This window comes from Pangasianodon hypophthalmus, chromosome 11, assembly GCF_027358585.1.
Source record: "Pangasianodon hypophthalmus isolate fPanHyp1 chromosome 11, fPanHyp1.pri, whole genome shotgun sequence".
Taxonomy (NCBI): domain Eukaryota; kingdom Metazoa; phylum Chordata; class Actinopteri; order Siluriformes; family Pangasiidae; genus Pangasianodon; species Pangasianodon hypophthalmus.
The window spans coordinates 8,737,453-8,757,615 of record NC_069720.1 but is presented as its reverse complement, the minus strand read 5'-3'; the positions used below and the strand labels follow the sequence as shown (position 1 = coordinate 8,757,615).

At 39.5% G+C, this 20,163-nt stretch overlaps 3 protein-coding genes across 3 annotated transcripts in view; all 3 read right to left on the bottom strand.

Annotated features, from left to right (window-relative positions):
* chsy1 (chondroitin sulfate synthase 1) overlaps positions 1–3,003 on the bottom strand; it is a 55,859-nt gene extending 52,856 nt beyond the window's left edge. The window contains exon 1 of the mRNA XM_034308960.2: positions 2,209–3,003. Coding sequence (XP_034164851.1) covers positions 2,209–2,525 — 317 coding nt within the window. The 5' untranslated portion in view covers positions 2,526–3,003. The remainder of the gene's footprint in view (positions 1–2,208) is intronic.
* Positions 3,004–6,692: 3,689 nt separating this feature from the next.
* Positions 6,693–12,218, bottom strand: selenos (selenoprotein S). The gene is made up of 6 exons (XM_026930884.3): positions 11,977–12,218; positions 10,286–10,414; positions 10,092–10,198; positions 9,280–9,369; positions 9,108–9,180; positions 6,693–7,778 (listed from the first exon to the last, which is right to left on the bottom strand). The coding sequence occupies exons 1-6, from the start codon at positions 12,065–12,067 to the stop codon at positions 7,699–7,701; spliced, it is 570 nt and encodes a 189-aa protein (XP_026786685.2). The 5' UTR covers positions 12,068–12,218; the 3' UTR covers positions 6,693–7,698.
* Positions 12,219–12,926: 708 nt separating this feature from the next.
* On the bottom strand, positions 12,927–19,566 carry snrpa1 (small nuclear ribonucleoprotein polypeptide A'). The gene is made up of 9 exons (XM_026930769.3): positions 19,364–19,566; positions 18,300–18,447; positions 16,963–17,041; positions 16,627–16,673; positions 15,555–15,657; positions 14,602–14,681; positions 14,158–14,233; positions 13,976–14,069; positions 12,927–13,240 (listed from the first exon to the last, which is right to left on the bottom strand). Exons 1-9 carry the CDS (start codon positions 19,443–19,445, stop codon positions 13,089–13,091), a joined length of 861 nt encoding a protein of 286 aa, XP_026786570.1. The 5' UTR covers positions 19,446–19,566; the 3' UTR covers positions 12,927–13,088.
* Positions 19,567–20,163: the final 597 nt, after the last annotated feature.

Genomic DNA, 20,163 nt, shown 5'->3' with positions numbered 1-20,163 from the left:
TCACAGTGTAACTGATTAACTCTGCTAAATTACAAAATTATACAAGAAATAAATGCAAAGGGGAAAAAATGACTTCAACCAGAGAGCTAAAGCTCTGTTCCTGTCATACATGGCCCAATTTGGTGAAGTTGTCACATTTTAAATTTTTCTCTGCTGTGGTAAACTTTCCCATGAGGAACAGAGATTGTGCTGCTGTGTTAATTTTTCCCATGTGAAGCCCCTGGTGCGTCTCAAATGGAGATTACAAAAATAGCGTTCATTATGGACTATGTCCACTGTGAAACCCACTTTCTTTCATTTTCTTGATAGAAAAATGAACAAATGGAGCCATGTATACCCTCCATAAGAGTGTTTCCCTGCACCTTTTCTCTGCTCACAACACACAACCACTGGAGCCTCATGAAGACCTCGTTAAGGAGGTGAAGAGTTTCCACCTTAACAGTGTGAACTCGAGACCAATACTGGGACACAGTACTATAAAAAGGAGGTCTAGAATTTCAAGAGTATCTTTCAGGTCAATCTTGTTGCCAAAGGTTAAAAATTATTTAAAAATAAAATAATTTTTAAAAAAAAGGCGAAAAAAAATCTAATCTAGTTTAGGATCCGTTTCAGAAAATTAGGCCAGTGAACCCAAGACTCTAATTTTGCATCTGAATACATGCCTAAAGTATTCCTGCATGACTGCATGTGAAAAAAATTTGAAAAGCATATCTTCTACTCAAGCCAATGTTTCTTTTTTATCTTTAAAAAGCACATGCTGAAAATGCATTCTAGATAAAAACAATTTAACACTAAAGATAAAATTTAAACATATCACTAGCTTTTGAATGAACTGTTCAAGTCAGGGATGTGATGGGAAGTATAGACTGCTGGGGACTGTTTTATGCAAATTAAGGTACCTTTCGTGGTTATCTCTGAATCTGATAGCTGTAGGAGTATTTTTTTTTTTCCTTTTTGACCCTGATGAAGTTTGCGAATTTTCCTGGTGAGCCTCTCCATGACGTTCTCACTCAGTACTACTTGCGAGATGATCAGTCTGCTAAATGTAGACTACACAATGGTGGAAAAAAAGTGGAAAGGTGGTGCAGAGAACGCGGGATAAAGAAAAGAAATGCTTTGCTGGCAGCTGCAGCGTTTTCAAAAATAAATGAACTTTAAATGATTCCACAAAGGCTGTTGGCGATTGTGACTGTGTCGAGAGCAGCTCTGAAAATGCAGGTACACGGTGGCATAGCGTTACTATCAAAAAATATATTTAAAAAAAAAAAAAAAAAACGATAAGGGTACTTTTATATCTTTTATATCTGTTAGACTTAATATAGCCCTTTGTCATAAATACTACTTGATGCATTTTCATGTGTCACTGTGGATAAATATAGCAGTGCCCACTTTAAAGCAAATTCCTGGGCTCTTTTTCATTCCTAGTCCACCCGTGACCAGCCCAGCGAAATTACCGTACACAGGAAGCTTTGCTACTACATAAGAGCTTCCAGGAAAAAAGAAAAAAAAAAAGTCTGGTCTGCCTGGGAGCCTATACCAGGTACGTTCATCTGTGATCCTGTACATCTATAACTATTAATTATAAATCATGTGTAGTGTCTGTGTGGAGTTTTTGTGCATGTGTGGGGTTCCTCCAGGTCCTCCGGTTTCCTCCCACCTCCCAGAAGGTGCAACATCAACCCTAAACTGCTCATAGGTGCGAATGTGTGCGAGTGTGTGAGAGCGTGTGTGTGGTGCCCTGTAATGGAATGATTTCCCATCCAGTGTGTATTCCCACCTCATTCCCAGCGTTCCTGGGAGAGGCTCGGGATCCACCGTGACCCGGGTTACGCGGTTACTGAAGATGAATGAATGAAGACAGAGATAGCTGAAGTGAGCTAGACACAGTGGAACAATGAAACCTGATCTATACGCTCCAGAGCTGCACATTTCTGTGCAGGTTTTAGGTACACAAGACAGAAGGTGCTGAAGGTGCTGAAGGCATGTCACCACCACATGCACATGCTGAATGTGACAAGAAAGAACTGATGGAGTTAATCAGCTGAGCTCTACCTGTGATTGTCTTGTTTCTGTGGAGCACAATGGAATAGCAGCATGCATTCTACATCCCCCCTCTGAGTGTGTGTGTGTGTGTGTGTGAGTGAGTGAGAGGGGTGTTCTTTCAGGATTTTGCCACTCAGCCTGATGGCTCTGTGCTCTCTCACTCACCTATAAGCCGCTACTGCGCGGTTGTTCAGGTATTTCTGCGCGGTCATAACGCCCACGAAGAGGAAATTATGGCTACTCTGGACGGCTTTCTCGGTTGGCAGCATGCCGCTCCCCTGCGCCGGCCACCTCATCCCCCCGCCGTGCTCTCTCCTCAGCGGGCCGCTGATGCCGCAGCCTCCCCCGCCGCTCGCACTGCGCCTCTGCCCGGCTTTCTTCAGCTCCGAGGCGCGGGGTAAGATCAGCCTGGAAGCCAGAGTAAAGCCCACCACCAATCCCAAAAGCACACTGAACCATGCTCTTCGGCTTCTGGCTGCCATTCCACCAAAAAAAAAAAAAAAAAAAAAAAAAAAACCAACAACCCAACTCTTCTGCTTCTCGTTGTGTGAGTGTCTATAGGACTGTGTGGAAACGTGTCTGTCTGAGAAAGAGCAAGCGTAGGCCGGCTGGTTTAAAGTGAAGCCCCCCGCTGAAAACCCGGCTCGCACTCTCTCATGGTAGCAAAGCGTCTACTGCCACTAAACCCGCGGCTTTCGCCACATACCCGTCTAACTACGTCCTCCTCCGCTTACCCATCTAACCTTCAAGCATTCCTCGGTCGAGCTTAACAAATTACAGCCCTCAGGCAAAAGATTTACGGCGTCCAAGCAGCGAGCAGAGTCCCCATTCTTTCGGACTATCTCGCCATTGTGAGAGCGAGTGAACTGCTGAGTGCTTCGCAGCGACGCGGCTGCTGCTTCTTCTTCTGCGTCTTTCTTTTACCTCTTCTTCTGCGGTGTGGGTTTGGAGAAGGGTCGGCTGCGTAAACGGACACAGCGCCGCCCACCGGACTGCGAGCAGGAGCCCTTCTGAATAACAACGACTCTGTCAATTTACACAGAATTTAACGGTTGGAGTGAAATTTTTTGACTGCAGTTGCTGCATCTTTGTGAACAGAAATGAACTGATTTGAACCAGCATTTGCTTTGAATGGATGTGTAAAAAGTAAAAAAAAATAAGTGCTTTTTTTCTAAATATATTGCCCATAGTAGTAGTAGTTAGGTAAACGAAAAAAATGTTCATGGTCAACTCACTAATTATTCAAGTCCCAGGTGTCTACTTTCATGGGAGCTATTCACCACTAACCTGTTCTCTGACACTATTAATAAATTCAATCCTGAATTCAGAGACATCCAAAACAAGCAAACATTCCATTTTTTTGCACTTTAGGGTTGTTAGATTTTCAGTAATAATTACACTATATGGCCAAAAGTATGTGACCATCACACATGTGTGCATTCCAAAACTATAGGCATTAATGCAGAGTTGGTTCCCACCTTTGCTGTTATAATAACCTCCACTCTTCAGGAAATGCTTTCTTCTAGATTTTGGAGCGTGGCTGTGGGAATTTGTGCTCATTCAGCAACAAGTGCGTTAGTGAGGTCAGGTACTGATGTTGGGTGAGGAGGCCTCGGGTGCAGTCAGGGTTCCAGTTCATCCCAAAGGTGTTCAGTGGGGTTGAGGTCAAGGCTCTGTGCAGGCCACATAAGTTCTTCCACTTCAGCCCTGGCAAACCATGTCTATATGGACCTCACTTTGTGCACATAGGCATTGCCCTGCTAGAACAGGTTTGGACCCTTTAGTTACAGCAAAGGGAAATCTTTATGCTTCAGCATGCAAAAACATTCTAGACAGTTGCGTGCTTTCAACTTTGTGGCGCCAGTTTGGGGACGGGCCACATATGGGTGTAATGATCAGGTGTGCGCATAAATTTTTGACAAATTGCATATTTATTCATTTACACCCATTCCATCTTTATTGTGCTACCTGTGTGTTGATAATGTTTTATGTTAATGAAAATGTATTGTAGAGTAAATATATTTTATATTATACAGTATATACTACATATACTATACATTCATCCATCTTCAGGAGCCACTCTATCATGGCCAGGGTCACGGTGGATCCAGAGTATATCCTGAGAACCCTGACTGTAAAGCAGGAATTCACCTTGGATGAGATGACAGTCCATAGCAGCTCACCATGCACACACACGTTCACACACATCTGGGAAAATTTGGAGTTGCTAATCCACCTACCATTGTGTTTTTGGGAGGTGGATGGAAACCAGAGAACCTGGAGGAACGCGTCACAAACACACTCAAACTGGGAACCTTGCAGCTGTGAGGCAGCAATGCTACCTGCTGCACTACCATGTATTATGTATTATCACCCCTTTGTGGATCAAGACCTTGTCATGGTGATAGAGCTTGTGTACTCAGTAAACCTCCCAGTAGGGCCACCCTGGGGAACAGATTTGAGGGGAGAGGTCAGAGAAAGAGCTATCCTAAAGCCCCTTATGAAAGGTACAATAAATGATTGTCAGGATCAGGGGGCCATTATTGGGAATTTGAACCTGGGTGGTGAAATGCTATTAGACTGCTGCGCAAGTCACGGATTGCCAATAGTTTGCCGCAAGGTCGCTCATAAGTATACTTGGTACAAGAGTGCCTTGGGCAAATGATCAATGATCAATTTTTTGTTTGTATTCTTAGGGTTTATGACATGTGTTGTGGACACTTGGGTAAAGAGAGGGGCAGAACTGTCAACTGATCAGCACTTGGTTGTGATTTGAGTCATCATATAGGGCGCCAGCCAGATTTGCTTGCTAAACCTAGGAGAGCCTTCAGGGATTGCTTGGGGGCATCTGGAGGATACTTTAGTGAGAGATTAATTTAAACCCCACCTCCTAAAGAATTTGTATCCTCCCTTGTACTGAGTGAGGTCAGGGGCATTGAGTCTGATGTTTGATTCCTCGGTCACGGAGGCAGCTGCAAGAAGCTGTGGCTGGAAGACTATCAGAGCCTGCCATGACAGCTTCACTGGTGTCCATCAGTGTGTCCTTGGGTTACTGTCATGGCAGGCTCTGATAGTCTTCCAGCCACAGCTTCTTGCAGCTTCCTCCATGATTGAGGAATCGAACATCAGACTCAGACTTTCTGATCCAACTGAGAGGCATCGAAAAAGCTGGGGCATGGAAGGACTTTGGAGAGAATGTTCCGGCCAAACCTTTTTTATTGCCTCACCAGGGTGAGACAAGACCAGGGGAGTGCTGACATGAGAGAATCATGGCCATGGTCTTGGGAGAGACAAGGTCAGAGAAGTGTTGACCTCTACTGGAGATATTGTTGAGCAATGGAAGAAACATTTTGAGTCATTTTTTAGCCTAGCGGACATGGCCCCCTTTCAGAGGCAGTGCCCCGAGTGTAACAAGGCTGCAGTAGATGAGATCCAGCTGGAAATGTAGAAGGTGTTGGACAAGGCTGGGGTTGTGTAGCATGCCTCCTCAATGTTCCATGGAGATCTGAGGCAGTACCTTTGGACTGGCAAACTGGAATGATGATCCCTATTTAAAAAAAAAAAAAAAAAAGTTACCAGAGGGAGTGTTCCAGTTATAGGAAATTTACTCCTCAGCCTCCCCAGCAAAATCTATGCCAGGGTTCTGGAGAAGAGACTCTGTCTGACAGGTGAACCTAAGATTAAGGATTAACATTGCAGGTTCCACCCAGGCCATGGAACAGTGAACTAGTTCTTTACTTTTGCACAGCTTTGTTAAAGGTCATGGGAGTATGCCACTCCAGTCTACATCTCTGTTATTTGCAGATGATGATGTTCTCTTAGCAACATTTCAAGTGGACCTCCAACAACACCTAAACATTTCACTGCTGAGTGTGAAATGGGTCCAAGGCCATGATTCTCTCATGGAAAGGAGTGAGATGTTCCCTTCAGGTGAGTTTAAGTACAGTAAGTATCAGGCATGTCCCACTGGATGGAGACCCTGGACCAGCTGGAGAGATTATATCTCACAGTTGGCTTTGGGGATACCCCAGGAGGAGAATCTTTGGCTGGAGTCTAGCCTGACCTTCTCAGCCTTGTGCCACCACAATCCCAAACAGAAAAAGTGGAAGAAAATGAATTAATTACTATAATTCATCAAATATCCCACAAACTACACTCAAAGTATTACCTACTCTATTCATTTTATTTTGCACATCAAGGAATCTTCTCCTGGTACTAAACCAACCAAAGAAGGCTGACACAGCAATCAAGGAAAATTTGTAATTTAAATTTGATGTCATTTTGTTACAGCTCATGAATATTTTTAATGGAAACATTCTTACGGTTTGAAAGACTTGTTAATATTACATTTGATATGTGAAATGCTTTCAATAGTATTTCAACTTAACTATGACTAAAAATGTCACTGCATTGCTGAAACTACTCCGAAATCAGATCACGTACATTGGGAAGATGACAATAACCTTTCCAGTTTATCTTTCCAAGGATCGCTCATCTTATTTTAATGTGCTATCTGTTATCTCCATCTAGTGGTGAAAATGCTAGAGTCTATTATCAGCCTTAAACACTTTATCAGAAAGCATGAAATCACTGATAAGGTTCCAAAAAAATTATGTATTTACATTGCACAAATTCAGTCAGAGACCATATTTTCTTGGTGAATAGTAAATGAAAAATAAAGCCTTTTTAATCATGAAAAGTTTACAAGTACATCAAAGACATTTCATGGTAGTCTAAGAATGTTGTACTCTCAATGACAAGATTTATTCCTTCTACAGGGCCATGTGTCCTCACAAAGAACTGTTTGTAGGTTCAAAGAAAAGTTTTCCCACTGGAAATACAGTACCAGTCAAAAGTCTGGACACACATGCTAATGGAAGGGTTTTCTTCAATTTCTACTAGTCACTCCTAAATTAGAATAATAATGAAGACATTATTACTATGAAACATGACCTATGGGATTATGCAGTAACCAAGGAAGGCCAAACCATATTTAATTTAATTATTATTACAAACGTTTTCAAGGCAACGAAAAAAAATACATGTTCAATCTAGTGTGTCCAAACTTTTGATATACAGATCAGCATTTTAATGTTTCGATGTTTTGGGATCACACACTCACAACTGAAAATCATCAGCCAACCCCACTGGACTAAGTACCTTTGATGAGGAGGCGTCATTAGAAACTGTCAATCTCACATGGATAGGTCAGATCCTACAATGTGCCACTATGTATGTATTCAAAAGTTATGATTACTGCAAGCCAGACAACTTCATCTTTAAAAATGATCATGTAAAAATGTAGCAAAAGTGCAAATATGAATTAAAAAGAAATCTCTCCAGCTTGCACAATTACATTAAAGAGAATGCATGTGAAAACTTTGTAGCCTAGTTTATGAATCCTCTTTGATGTAACTCAGATTTGAAAACATTTGGAAAATCTGAGAGAAAACTAATCTGTAGCCTGGTTAAAAAATGTATTTGATTATTGATTCAACCTAATCTTACTTAATATTAAAGCAAAAGATTTATATTAATCACTATTACTGAACCATGGTGAGTGCAGACAGTTTCATTCAGTTGCTTTTTTCGCTCTTATGCTCTTATGAAGGGTCAGAGGTGACTAGGGTCACGTCCCTCTGACCTCCTTTAACCTCATCCTCCAGCTGAGGGCCCTCTTCTACCCGGTCTCCATGAGCAGGTCCCTCCTCCATCACCAGACAATGGATTATACCCTAATACCACACACACACACCAAAAAAATTCCACAGTTAAATTTCTTGAACATGTAGGGAAAAAAAATCTTCAGTCAGTGAAAAGTGCAATTGAAGTGTGTTTGTAATGACTCCGGAGATGCTAAGATGCTCAACGTAATACATGATGATAAAAGGATGAGAGAGGGAAAGAGTGAGAGAGCCATATAGTGCCAATGAGCTCTACTTGTGGTATTAGCAGACCGTATGGCCAAGAATATACCATATCACCATACAGTTATATTACGATGTGTTATAAGGAACCATATTTATTGGGGGGAAAAAAAAAGAATAAATTAAAAAATAAATTAAAAAAAAAAAAAAAAAAAAAAAAAAAAAAAAAAAAAATTCGACGGAAAATAAAAGTCAAGTACTGAAATTAAAGCATTCTTCTCAAATTCTCAAAACAAAACAAAATTGAACTTCACATTGTTATCGTACTTTACATCCCATTTCTTGTGGAATATGAAGGAAAAAGTATATAAAAAAAAGTTAAACCAAATAACACATATATTTTAAGTGTTATAAATAAATTCCATATTTTATTATGGAGCTACACTTCCTCCGCATGCTCCTGTGAATGAGGGAAACTGTTCCTACATCACCCAGTAATCTACCCAATCCTCATCTGTTCTTTGGTTGGTTTTTTTTTAAATCACGAAAGACCGATGTTTTATTTTTTACTATTTCTGAATGAAAATAAGCATCCTTTCTAACCACACAGTTTATAATAATATATATTTGTAAAAATGAAAGATGCCTACTTGTTATTTTGTTTATACAGACATCAGTAGGTTGTTATATTCGGCATGGCCCATGGTTAAAGTCATTATTTAGGCAATAATCTTACCAACAGTAGCCTTTATAATTTTAGAGTACAAACTTACCGACCGATCAATGACAGTGATTTAGAGGTGAGAGTAGATGAGTGAAAGGCCACAGAAATAAAGACATGTTGTTGTTGTAGTACTCTTTGTTATTCTGGCAAAAAAAAAAATCATGTTCTCTATTTTGCTTTGTCCCACTGCATTCAGTGTGGATTATGTGCAATATGTTATTTGCATGTTAAACTGTTCCAAAACAGTGTAACAGTACGAACAAACCTCATGCTGGTGTATACCAGATCAACAGGCCCACACTATATAGCAGCTGAGTCACACCTGTTTCCCAAATTTCCTGATACGTATGTTGTCTCAAATCTGTAGTGCTGTATTATAAATATTGAGACTAGAACAATGATTTGAATCTTTACACTCCTAGCAGTAAGTGATGTGTATATAATGGACACCAAACAGCCGTGATGTTATTTACCACTGCTCCGAAGAGGCTTTTTGTCCGTCTTTGGTTTCAGGACGGTGGTGGAAGTGGACGCCTCGTCATCGTTCTTCAAAGACCCAGAAAGAGGACATGAGAAAATCAGAAACCTGATACATTACATGCTTTAATGATACAAATTCACGAATCAAAGTTAACAGTAGCTAACCTGAGTAAGTCGAGTGTTTCCTTTATAACTCTTCCCTTCTTTCATGCTCTCCCACATCTCAATTTTCTGTCGTCTTTTCTCCTCCTCCAGCTAGAAGTGGATGAAATAGAAATATTAATGACTCAGCAACTGAAGCGATGTGTTTGTTTGTTTCTCTACCTGCCATATCTGTAATGCATGTGAAAACCCGTTTACTTCAAATACACTTATAATGGACGTCTAAGGGCAGTCGTTGCAACTGTAACAGTAACAGTAAATGTCTTAGGGATGTCAAAGCTATTCTCAAGTAGCTTTAGACCACAGAAATCTCGACTCTGATTGGTCAGAAGGTGTTAGTTTACTTCCTATAACAGCATCTCTGACAGTATGGCCAGCTGCAATTCAAATCACATTATCATCTCTATAGTAACAGCTCATTCACATCAACACGCCCAGTGTACAATCTACATAATCCAAAATTAAAAATAAACAGATCAAAATGCTATTTAACAAAGAAAAACATATAGTCATGGATATGGTGATATGGTTTTGTTAGTTTATCATTTATGGAAGGAGTCTCCGCTGTCAGTGCTTTATAATGGTCAGCACTGGGAAAGTCCTGAAGACAGAGGACATTTCCAACATTTGGGACACTTCTAAAGGGCAAATGTGTTTGATAGGTGCTCTTATAACTGCTGTTTAACTTCCACTAGAGTGAGTTTTAACAATGTTTTTTCTGTTCTTTTCTCAGTGTTGAAATTTTTCTACACTACATATAGACATTAAGTTGAAGAATGCCAGAAAAACTCTTTGGAAGCCAATGATATGCTCACTCTCTGCTGTTTCTCTTTAAACTCGGCAGCTCTGGCATCGAGCTCTGCTTGCATTCTTTGGCGCGACGCCTCCAAAGCTTCTTGACGTCTTACCACAGATGACGGGTCTAGAAACAAAACAAACTAGTCCGCTTAACACTTGTTTATGCATTTTCACATTCAGCACATAACTGGTTTTTAATCTCAGCACTAACCTTGACTGACTGCTGAAGCTGAGCTCTGATTCAGGCTGGGTCTCTTCTTACTGACATGCTGGATGAGGAAGTAAACTCCCACACACAGGACCAACAGGAACCATCCATACTGAGAAAGAAAAGCGGCAGCTGTAGGCAAAAAAGATGCGACGTGTCAACTGCAGGGTCTGAGACAAGATGTCTGGCATCAGCACTAAGTTTAAGTTGAGCTGGGATTTATTTTAATGGATGAGCATGTGTATGTTTATCCCAATAAATAAAAAAAATTGATCATTTTAACTAATTTCATTGAAGCACCATTACACCAAGTTAAAGTCTTTGTGAAGTGGCTAGAGAGCCAAGATTTTATTCCACGTGTTGACACATTTCCTTTTGAAACAGGAAGTCAGAGTGAGAGCATGTTAAAGTGCTTGACATTTGAGATACACCACACACCCACCAAATCTAAACAAAGTTGACTTGATTAGTGGACTAGCTGAATATGGAGAACAGTGAAAAGCTAAATGAGAGCCTGTTTTCAGCTGTGGATGATTTCTCACTGCCGCCTTCATTCACAATATCTGATTATATGATGCTGTGTTTGTGTAGTTTTGCCATAGACGTTTGAGCTGAGGTTGACCGTCAGTGGTGCCAATGGCAACGCGAGCCTCAGGGTCATAAACAGGAGGCATTTGAGTGGTTGATAAACTGATATTACACACTCTTACAGATGGAGAATGTCAGAGGGTGTGTAAAGACAGAATGTCATTCTTGATCTCAGGTAGCGATCTTCCTGAACAGCCCCAAATTAATAAAAGACTCCTCTGAAATCTGTCTTTCACTTAACCATGAACTTGCACAAATTCCTCCTTCTTCGAAATGATTAAGCTGCAAACATTTTGTCTCAAGCAAGAGATGGTTGGAAAAGGGAAGAGTATGCAGGAAGACAAACAGCCAAAAACACACCAACGAGATGCTACTGTAGAGCAAGACAGTCCCCGGGGGCGGGACTTATAGGCTCCAGAGAGAAATTAATTGGACAAACACAAGACTAGTACAGGCTGAGTCATCCAAAAATTCAAACAAAACAGAAACCTAATGGATAGTTACAAAAAGCTCAGAAACACCAAATTTGGCTTCCAGGACGCTTTAAATACACATAAAACATAAGAAACCACACTAGCGAGCAGTTCTCCCTTCTTACAGTTTGCTGTTTATTAATGAGACGCTGGTACCGCTGCTACATTGCATCTAGACTATTACAGCCAGTTTTCTTCTTTCCCTACCGGTTCTCCGACAAACCCCGCCCCCTGTTCGGGCTAGTAGTATTCCTCCGGCCGTGATTGGCTAAATACGTGTAAGTGCCGCTGTAATAGCCAATCAAACTGCAGAAAACAAACGCAATTTGTCTAAATACAGGTGGGGAAAATATATAAAATATTAAGCTAGCTAAAGTAGCCGATGACGCTGCTTTTTATTGTTTTGACGATTCTATGCCCACATTTATTAACTTTTTTTAACCCTGTGTAAATGTTTTATATATTACATACATTTTACAATGTCGTCTTCAAGTGTTGTTTTCATGTAATTCTATTTTGTTAAAGCTAACTTTAGCCAGCGTCTACTTCAGAATACTAACGTTTAAAAATATTTAAAACGTCTTATTTGCTAAAGGCGAAGTTTATTAAAGATAAATGACAGTGTTTATCTACCAGCTGCTTGAAGAAAACTCAAATCCTGGTTCTCCAGAGGCTCTGCGCCTGCTCCGGGTTTTATTCTGGCAGCGCCGCCGTTTGCCTCCATGTTTAACGGGAGTAACAGAGAAAAAAATCACCGTCCACTGTTCATTAGACAACTATATTAAGTAATTATTTGTCCATTTTGTACCCTATCTATGAGCCAATTTAGCCGGAATCCGGATGTCTAGCTAAACTAAACCGGATTTCCGTAAACTGGAGGGTGACGTGGTTGTTTGAGGGGGCGGGGTTTCTAGAGCGCGTCATTAAAGAGGGCGTGTCCAAACGCTTGGCTTTAGGCAAGAATTTTCCCATATATTTACATATTGCTGTATAAAGATATTATGTGAATTATTATTATTACTTTATTATTATTACTGCAGTGATTTTTCCTTAAATTTCCACACATTAAATTCAAATCAGCACCGTGCTTTGTATAACAACAGCACTTTTGCTAGTTTCATTTTTTTTAATGCATTTACTTCCAAGCTGAAATGATTTACACTAGTCCATATTGGCAGACCCATTCAACTAATTAGGTTTATATCTATAATAACTAAATAATATTTAATAACTGCATACTAGTGCTAAACAAAAAGTACAAGATCACTGGACAACACACCTCTGTATTTATTATTCCCCTAGTGGTGCGCTTTGATTACTTCTGAAGTTCAATTCTTGCTTCTTTCAGGAGTTGTGCAGATATTTTATTAATTTACTAAAATTGCATCATGCACCCATTTCTAAGTTTATTAGGTAGATTATGTACTGGCCATGTTATGAGATAAACCTCCCACATTGGTGCACTTTCTAAGTATAGATTTACTGACTGTAGCTCATCTGTTACTCTGTTAGACTTCAAATGGATTTAAAAAAAAAAAAAAAAGAAAGAAATTCAACTGTAAATATTACACGAGGATTCTCCATAGTATGAAACGAAGCAATTACACTTTTATTTTAAATCATTAAAAAAAACATGGTTGAATGTGTTTAACAAAAAAAGTAGCATACAAAGTACTCTGTCCAACATTTATACACAAACTCGAGAGATGCACTACCGAACCATCAGCCATACAACATGAAATGAACTACGATCCATTCACATGCATGTCTTCCTCTCCGTTTTCCACTCCATCGTCTTCCATCTCATCTCCCCCGGCAGCACTGTACATCGACACAGACTCCTGCATCCCCACTTCAGGCTCATCTTCCTCTTCTTCCTCAACCATGCTCTGTGCACCTGGAATATTACACAAATAAAAATTAATAGTGTGAATGTCTCAAAGCAAATGTTCACTTTTACATGGAAAATACTTTTTGTTGCATGTCAGGGGCATCGATTTATCCCATAGCGCTGATTAATTTTTGACTAGTTGTTCAGACGGTATTGAATTTTCTATAACACTAATAAATGGATTAAAAAGGATGCTTCAGTTAACAAGGAAAAGCGTCATCACTGATAGGGTGAAGTTATCAGTGAGGAGACGTTCATTTCACGTTTACGGAAGGAGTCTCCAGTGTTAGTGCTTTGTAACACTCAGAGGAAAAGCTGTAAATTTACGTAGTTTGAGTTGGGTGCAGCTATATGTTAGAGGGGATATCAGGTCCTCCCAAGTACTGATCAGATTTAGACATTTGTTTAGATTAGATATCTGATGAGCTGACTCTTTGTTCCAACCAATCTAATTGAGGTGACTTCTTTCCTGCTCACTTAGTCTCTTTGCGCCTGAGTGAGAGTACATTTTTAGCTACACCACTTTAGTGTAGTAGTCTGTAATCACATCATTTGAGTGATGAGTTAAGATCTGCTATAGAGCAAAATAACACCTAGTCCAGCAAATACACTGTTCTTTCTTCATGTCACAGTATTATTCAGTGACTGTGTTTTTCATGGCAGGGCTCATATGACCAGCTCCTCCATATGAGCCTTGTCATGAAATTAAATCAAGAGTTAATCAAATTGACTGTGCATTACCTTGTCTGCTTTCTCTCCCAGGGATCTGCCCTGACTGCAACATTCCCTTCAACCTCTCCACCTCAGCCAGCGATGTGGCATTTGCAATGGCAGCCTGTGGGCGAGACACACTTTTAGAAATTTAATCAACCGCAATAAATCCCATCCACATTTCATAATCTGAACATAAACAAATCAGTGACCTTAATGGCTTCCACGTCAGCCGCAGAAGGCCCCGTCTTCACTTTCTCAGCCTGCAGTCCGGCTCCTGGCGTGAACCTAAAAAAAAAACACATTCAAGCACACAAGGGTTCTCAGAGGCTTGTTCATGCAGACCTGCTCCTCCAGCCTTTTAACCACTGTTCTTCCAACCAGAGTGTAGTATCTTGTGTATCTTATCATTTGTTTTAATAAGCTGATACAAAGAGAGAAATGCCTTGAGCCAGCTCTCCTGGAATACACTGCAGATAGTTTAGGGTTGTGGTGTCTTATTTTTTTTTTTTTTGGTAGCTTTAAGGTTTTAGAACCAACTGAACAGTTAAGGGGAAAATCCAGATCAGGTCACTGAGGTCTGAAGGCCCAATAACACACTTCATTATGTCCAGTGATTCAGAAGAGCTGTGCTTGATCAAGGGCTTTCATCTTACGTTTTTGTGCGCTTGGCAATATCCTTTGCAAGCTGAGCGCCCCGTTTGCCTTTGAACATTTTCTCAGCCTCTTGACGTTCCTATGGCGATACATCACAGAGTTAAAGCACCAAGACATCGAGCAGGATTTGACTCCATTCGAAATGAGGAACAGATAAGAAACAAAGAGGAAAAGAATGTACTTGAAAAAAGGAAGGTGTTAAAGGAATGGTTTAGTCTGCAGAGGCAGATTAACAGTGAACGATTCTGTGCTAGTAATGAGCTGCCAGAGAACACAGCCCTTAACCTCCAGCTCAGTGATTTGACCGTATTTTAATTCATGCATAATGCCTGGGCCACATCAGAGAATAATTAGGGCTTCTTTTTTAAAGGCAGAACCATCACAAAAGATGTTCATGAATTAGGCCGGTCTTAAACATGCATCTTCTGAGATTATCCTGTGGCGTGTACAATCCAATGTCTACATCTATTTCCTCTCACTCCAGACATGACAGGCCCAATTTAAAATCATAAATTATTAACCTTTCAATACTTATAGTGGTGGGACATTATGACTGAAAGACAAATAAAATTTGTTAAATCCATCACTATATCCGCAGTCTCTCACACGTCCATCAGAAGTTAGGAACATATAAATCATTTGTGGCCCAGGCGTTAATCAGATTTGATAAAAAACATCTTCCAAATGCTCTTGCAGATCTGCATCAAACTCAGTAAACTTACCTAGCATCTTCGCCTAATCTTAACAAAGCTTCTTAATATACAGGAAAACTAGTTTAAGGAAAAGCAGGTGAATTCTGGCCTCATGTTGTGTTTTGCGATTTAAATTTCTTCTGTTTTTCCCCTAGTACACTCAATTAGCCATTTTCCTCATTTCCAATAATTACATTTTAAACTCTGATGCTTTCTCTTCCAATAAGGACCTAAACCAAAGATTCAGCATTGTACCTTACCTTTAACTTCACCTTCTGGAAATCCAGAACGCGTATCTGTGGAAGTTTGTTGATGACATACAGCCTGTAATGCTTCTTGTTGGTTACTGGGTTCCTTAAGAGACTGGAGGGAAAAAAAATAATCTTTTGTAAATGTTTACCCTTTACAAAGAGCAGGGGGCTTCATGGGTTTCTGAAAGTTTATTGTAGATAAAACTGACCTTTTAACTGTCCATATATAACCAAAATGATCCATAGCTATATTTACAACCGTCCTAATAATCTACTTTATAGCACAGCACGGCTGAATGCTCGAATCTAATTGGTCATTATTATTTTCGTGTAACAGCATGGCTCGGAAAGTAGATATGGCTGTAACTTGTACAACAGATTAATATTAATGCGCTTGTTCTGATGCATTGTTGTTTCTGTACTGACAGATAATACACAGGGACTTGTACGGCGGCTGCTCCAAATAACCTACTAAATTTAGACTACTAATAAACAGATTTAAATACGTGCTGTGGGTTTAAAAAAAAAAGTAATTCTTACATTCATTGATGTAAAATTTTTTTGTTAGCATTTAACATTTATGGAAGGAGTCTTGGTTACACTTTCCTTTTTCTCCGTATTCTCTGTAAAGTGACAGGCAAATCGCTGTGGTATAAATGGAATAACACACTCCAGACCGTGTTGTATAACAGTATGTTCTGGAGTATGTTGTTCTTATGTAATTTACAGCTCAACAAGAATAAACAAAAACACAAATCAGAACAGAGGAACCTGAATGTAAACCCGAAAAAAATTCTAACCAATAGAGAAAAGTGAATATTCTGTTAATTAGGAGGATGACTACTGTTTACGCATTTTAATCTGATTACGTTTCTAATTAGAGCAAAACAATGAAATAACATTCCTCTTACACAAGAGATTTAAAATTCACTTCACAGTGAGAAGAAACTGTTACTAGGTCACGCTTTCGTTCTGCTTTCAGGATAATATTTAGCCTGCAATTAAGTATATTGTAAATAATGTGGATAAACCAGACCAAAACGCTCCGAGGACAGCTGTGTGTGTGATCGTGATAAAATACCTGAGAAGTGTCAAGGTCTTTACTGAAGCGAGAGGATCCAGATCACCCTGTTAATCAAAGACAACAATGTGTTTAAATAAGACAGTAAGAAGTTCAGCCTGTTGATGCACTAGAGCAGGGGTTCCTGAACTTTCTGCAGCCAGGAACCTCTTTAACTGGGAAGAATAAAAAGAAAAAAAGGCTGCAGAGCCCCTCAGCATAGAGAAAAAGGATGATAAACCAGTAGTAAACTGCATCTGACAAGAGAGTTGACATCATGGTGAGAGGTTGTGCACTGAATGAAAGCGTATGAGCAGAATTACAGATCCACACACATCTCAGTGAAGCACTACTCACCAGCTCTTGGATGTTGTTACTTGTAAGGATCAGTTCCTTCAGATTAGGCAACGAATGCTCGAGATTTTCACCGATCCGGCTGCAACAAAAGCACATCAGCTTTAATTCATGTACAGTCATAAACAACTGCACTAAAGGAGAGAAACTGTGAGCTGAATATGAACGTTATCTGAATAATAGAATAAGCCCAGTATGAGCCCCAAGCAATATTCTATAACAAACACCCACTCGTTGCTTTTATCTTTACGAATCCTCTGGGCAGCTTTTTTCCACAATTTTGTATTAGTAGTATTAAGAGTTTTTGAACCGACAGCAAGAGACAGTTTAACACCACTATTGCTATACTCCTTCACAGGGATGGCTGGTATAAATGCAATAGCAGGGCCATGTACCTGTCTTTCAAAAAGAAAATACATTAATATACGGTTGCATTTTTGGCATCGAAATCAAATTATTTTCTGATAACAAATGCCTTAAGGTGGATTATTTAAATTTCCAAACCAAGTGCAACAGCGCCACCAATGGCTGTAAGAAGGTTATGATAAGGTGAGGCTGGAGCTGATTTCTTTCTAGCCCAGCCTGTATCAGCGATTAGAGGTGATTAGAGTGAAACACATCTAGATCTACATTTGATCTCTATTTGAGCTGATATTTTTCATCCCGCTTCACTGAGATCCATAACACAACATCGGCAGTGACTGAGAAGGTGCAGGTGAAATATAGTTGCAGGCGTCATGAACATGAAGAAGGCGGATTATTTACTCTATCATCCTTTTTTTAAAACCCAGAAATGCATTCGGAGGAGAAACTAATAGCAGATAGACTTAGGACTCACTGTCCAGTTAAAGTACAATTTACACAACATGAGAGATGACAGAACTGTAAGTTTCATGTGGAACAAAAAGAGTTGCAACTTTTCTGTTTATCATATTGGAAATTTGGAGGAAACCCCACATGAAATGCACAATAAAGCAGAACGGACTTGAACTTAAAAGTCTGCCCCACGTAATTCATATTAGGCCATTAACGACACCTCATGATATAAATAGATATTGGATTTTAGTCCTCTCATCATCACAACATCACTAACGGCCCTTGTACTTTAACAAATTAAAACTGAATTCAGAATTTTTAATACAAAAGTGACATATCAGCCTAAGCAAAAACAAATTTGTGAACACTGACACATTACATGTCTTTCTGCATCACATGGAAATGTTTACACGTAGTGTCCCTAACTAACACACTTTATAGTGTAGACATGTTGTGCACTTCTTCACTCCCTGCTCTGATCTAACGGTGGAAATCAGGTCTTTTTCCCCCTCTCTCTCCCTCACCAGATGCGGTTGTTGTTCATCAGCACAGTTTTGAGTCTCCTGAGCAGCGGAAATCCGTCCAGCTTTCTGATCTCATTATCGGAAAAGTCGATGGTATCAAACTGATCCAGAGTGGCACCGAGATTCTCCAAAACTGGGATTTTATAACCTGCAGGAACATGAACACAGGTTTTAAATGGGGCACTGTACAAGAGAGAGGCATTACACTGAGGAAAAAAACAACAACAAGGACAGCCTAAACAAAGCACATTCACTTTTTACAGTTGTGCAGTGTGTGTACAATCCTTCGGGCAAAAAAAAAAAAAAAAAAAAAAGTGCCAAGCTCAAAATGGCAAATATTAGGCTTTTAATGACCATAACAACAAATCATTGGTCAGAACATGAGCAGGAATGAAACAAACACACTCCTGAGAGCTCCTGTGCCTCCACTTACTGCTTTACTTTCAATGCAGTCAACTGTTTGGGGAAAAGCTAGAAACAAAGAAATTCACTTATATAGTTTAATCATAATGATTAAAATATTTGATGTAAAATTCAAACTAACACATGTCTGGGTGTACAAAACTTTCCAAAAATATCTTCTGGGATTTTTTTTTTCCTTAAAAGATTAGTCATTATTTGGTTATCTGCCACAAGGCTTAAACATTTAAAGAAATCAGAGGGAAAAGCTATTACATACTAACTTCCTTTATCTATTTGTTTAATTCTTGCTTATTTCCTGACCAATGATTTGTTGTTAAGACCATTAAAAGATTAATATTTGGACTTGGATCATTTTATTTATTTATATTGCTCAGGAGTGTAGTGTAGCTCATACAGCAGAATCTCCAAAACTCACTCACTACTTATGCAAGTATTAGCCACTGAATCCTAAATGACTCATTGTTCCCTACATAAACGCACTACTGAGATTATAAAATAATAGCTTCTACACCCTATGTAGTGCACTTCATTAACAATTATAAGCAGTTGCAAATTTAGCCGCCGTTATGCTAACTCTGCTGCTAACTCTGTTGCTAACCCTGTTGCTAACTCTGTTGCTAAGTTCGCTTTAGCTACATCACCTCGGAGATCCAGTTCTCTGTCTCGGACTGGATTAGTGTACTGAGCAGCTTGCTCCACTAACTCTGCCGACAGTTTCACCATGTCGACGAAACCAAAATAAAAGCCAAAACAAATATATTCCAAATAGCTCACGTCCCGTTAGAGCAGAAGAAGAAATGCTAACGTCTACCACACGCTACCGCCAGGAAGTAACTGAGCTCTTCTTTTTTTACTTCCGGATTTAATGGCGTTAGGAAGAACAGTGCTGGAGTGCTGCCCCCTGCTGGACTGGAGAGGGATTGTACACGTGTCCATGTGCTGCTTTGCCTGATATGGGAGAACGGGATTCCTGTGGACAGGGTCTTGTTTTTTCCTGAACAATAATCATTGTCATTGTGTTATTAAGAGTCTTATTTAAAAAATCACAAATCATCAGAGAAAGCATGTTTAAATCGTTATATTCAGAAAATATACAGATACTGTAATTAATACCAAAAACGGTGGAAAAGGTACTACTGAGAAATTATACTGGTGAAAGTATAGATAATGTGTCTGAATTTTTTTATTTTTTTTGATGACTAAAAGTGGAAGTATCCAGCCAAAAATTTACTAAAGTGACAGAAAAAACCTGCTATTTTTAATTAGACACAAGTATTAAAAAGTAAAACAAACTTTTATTACTTATTTAAAACTATTATAAGCAACTAGACATTTTGCCTGAAATCATCACCAATCTCTCGGTTGCTAATGAATCAGTCAGAAGTCAAATATCATGTACATTTCTATTATTCATCATTAGATAGAAGTTGACTTGCCGCCT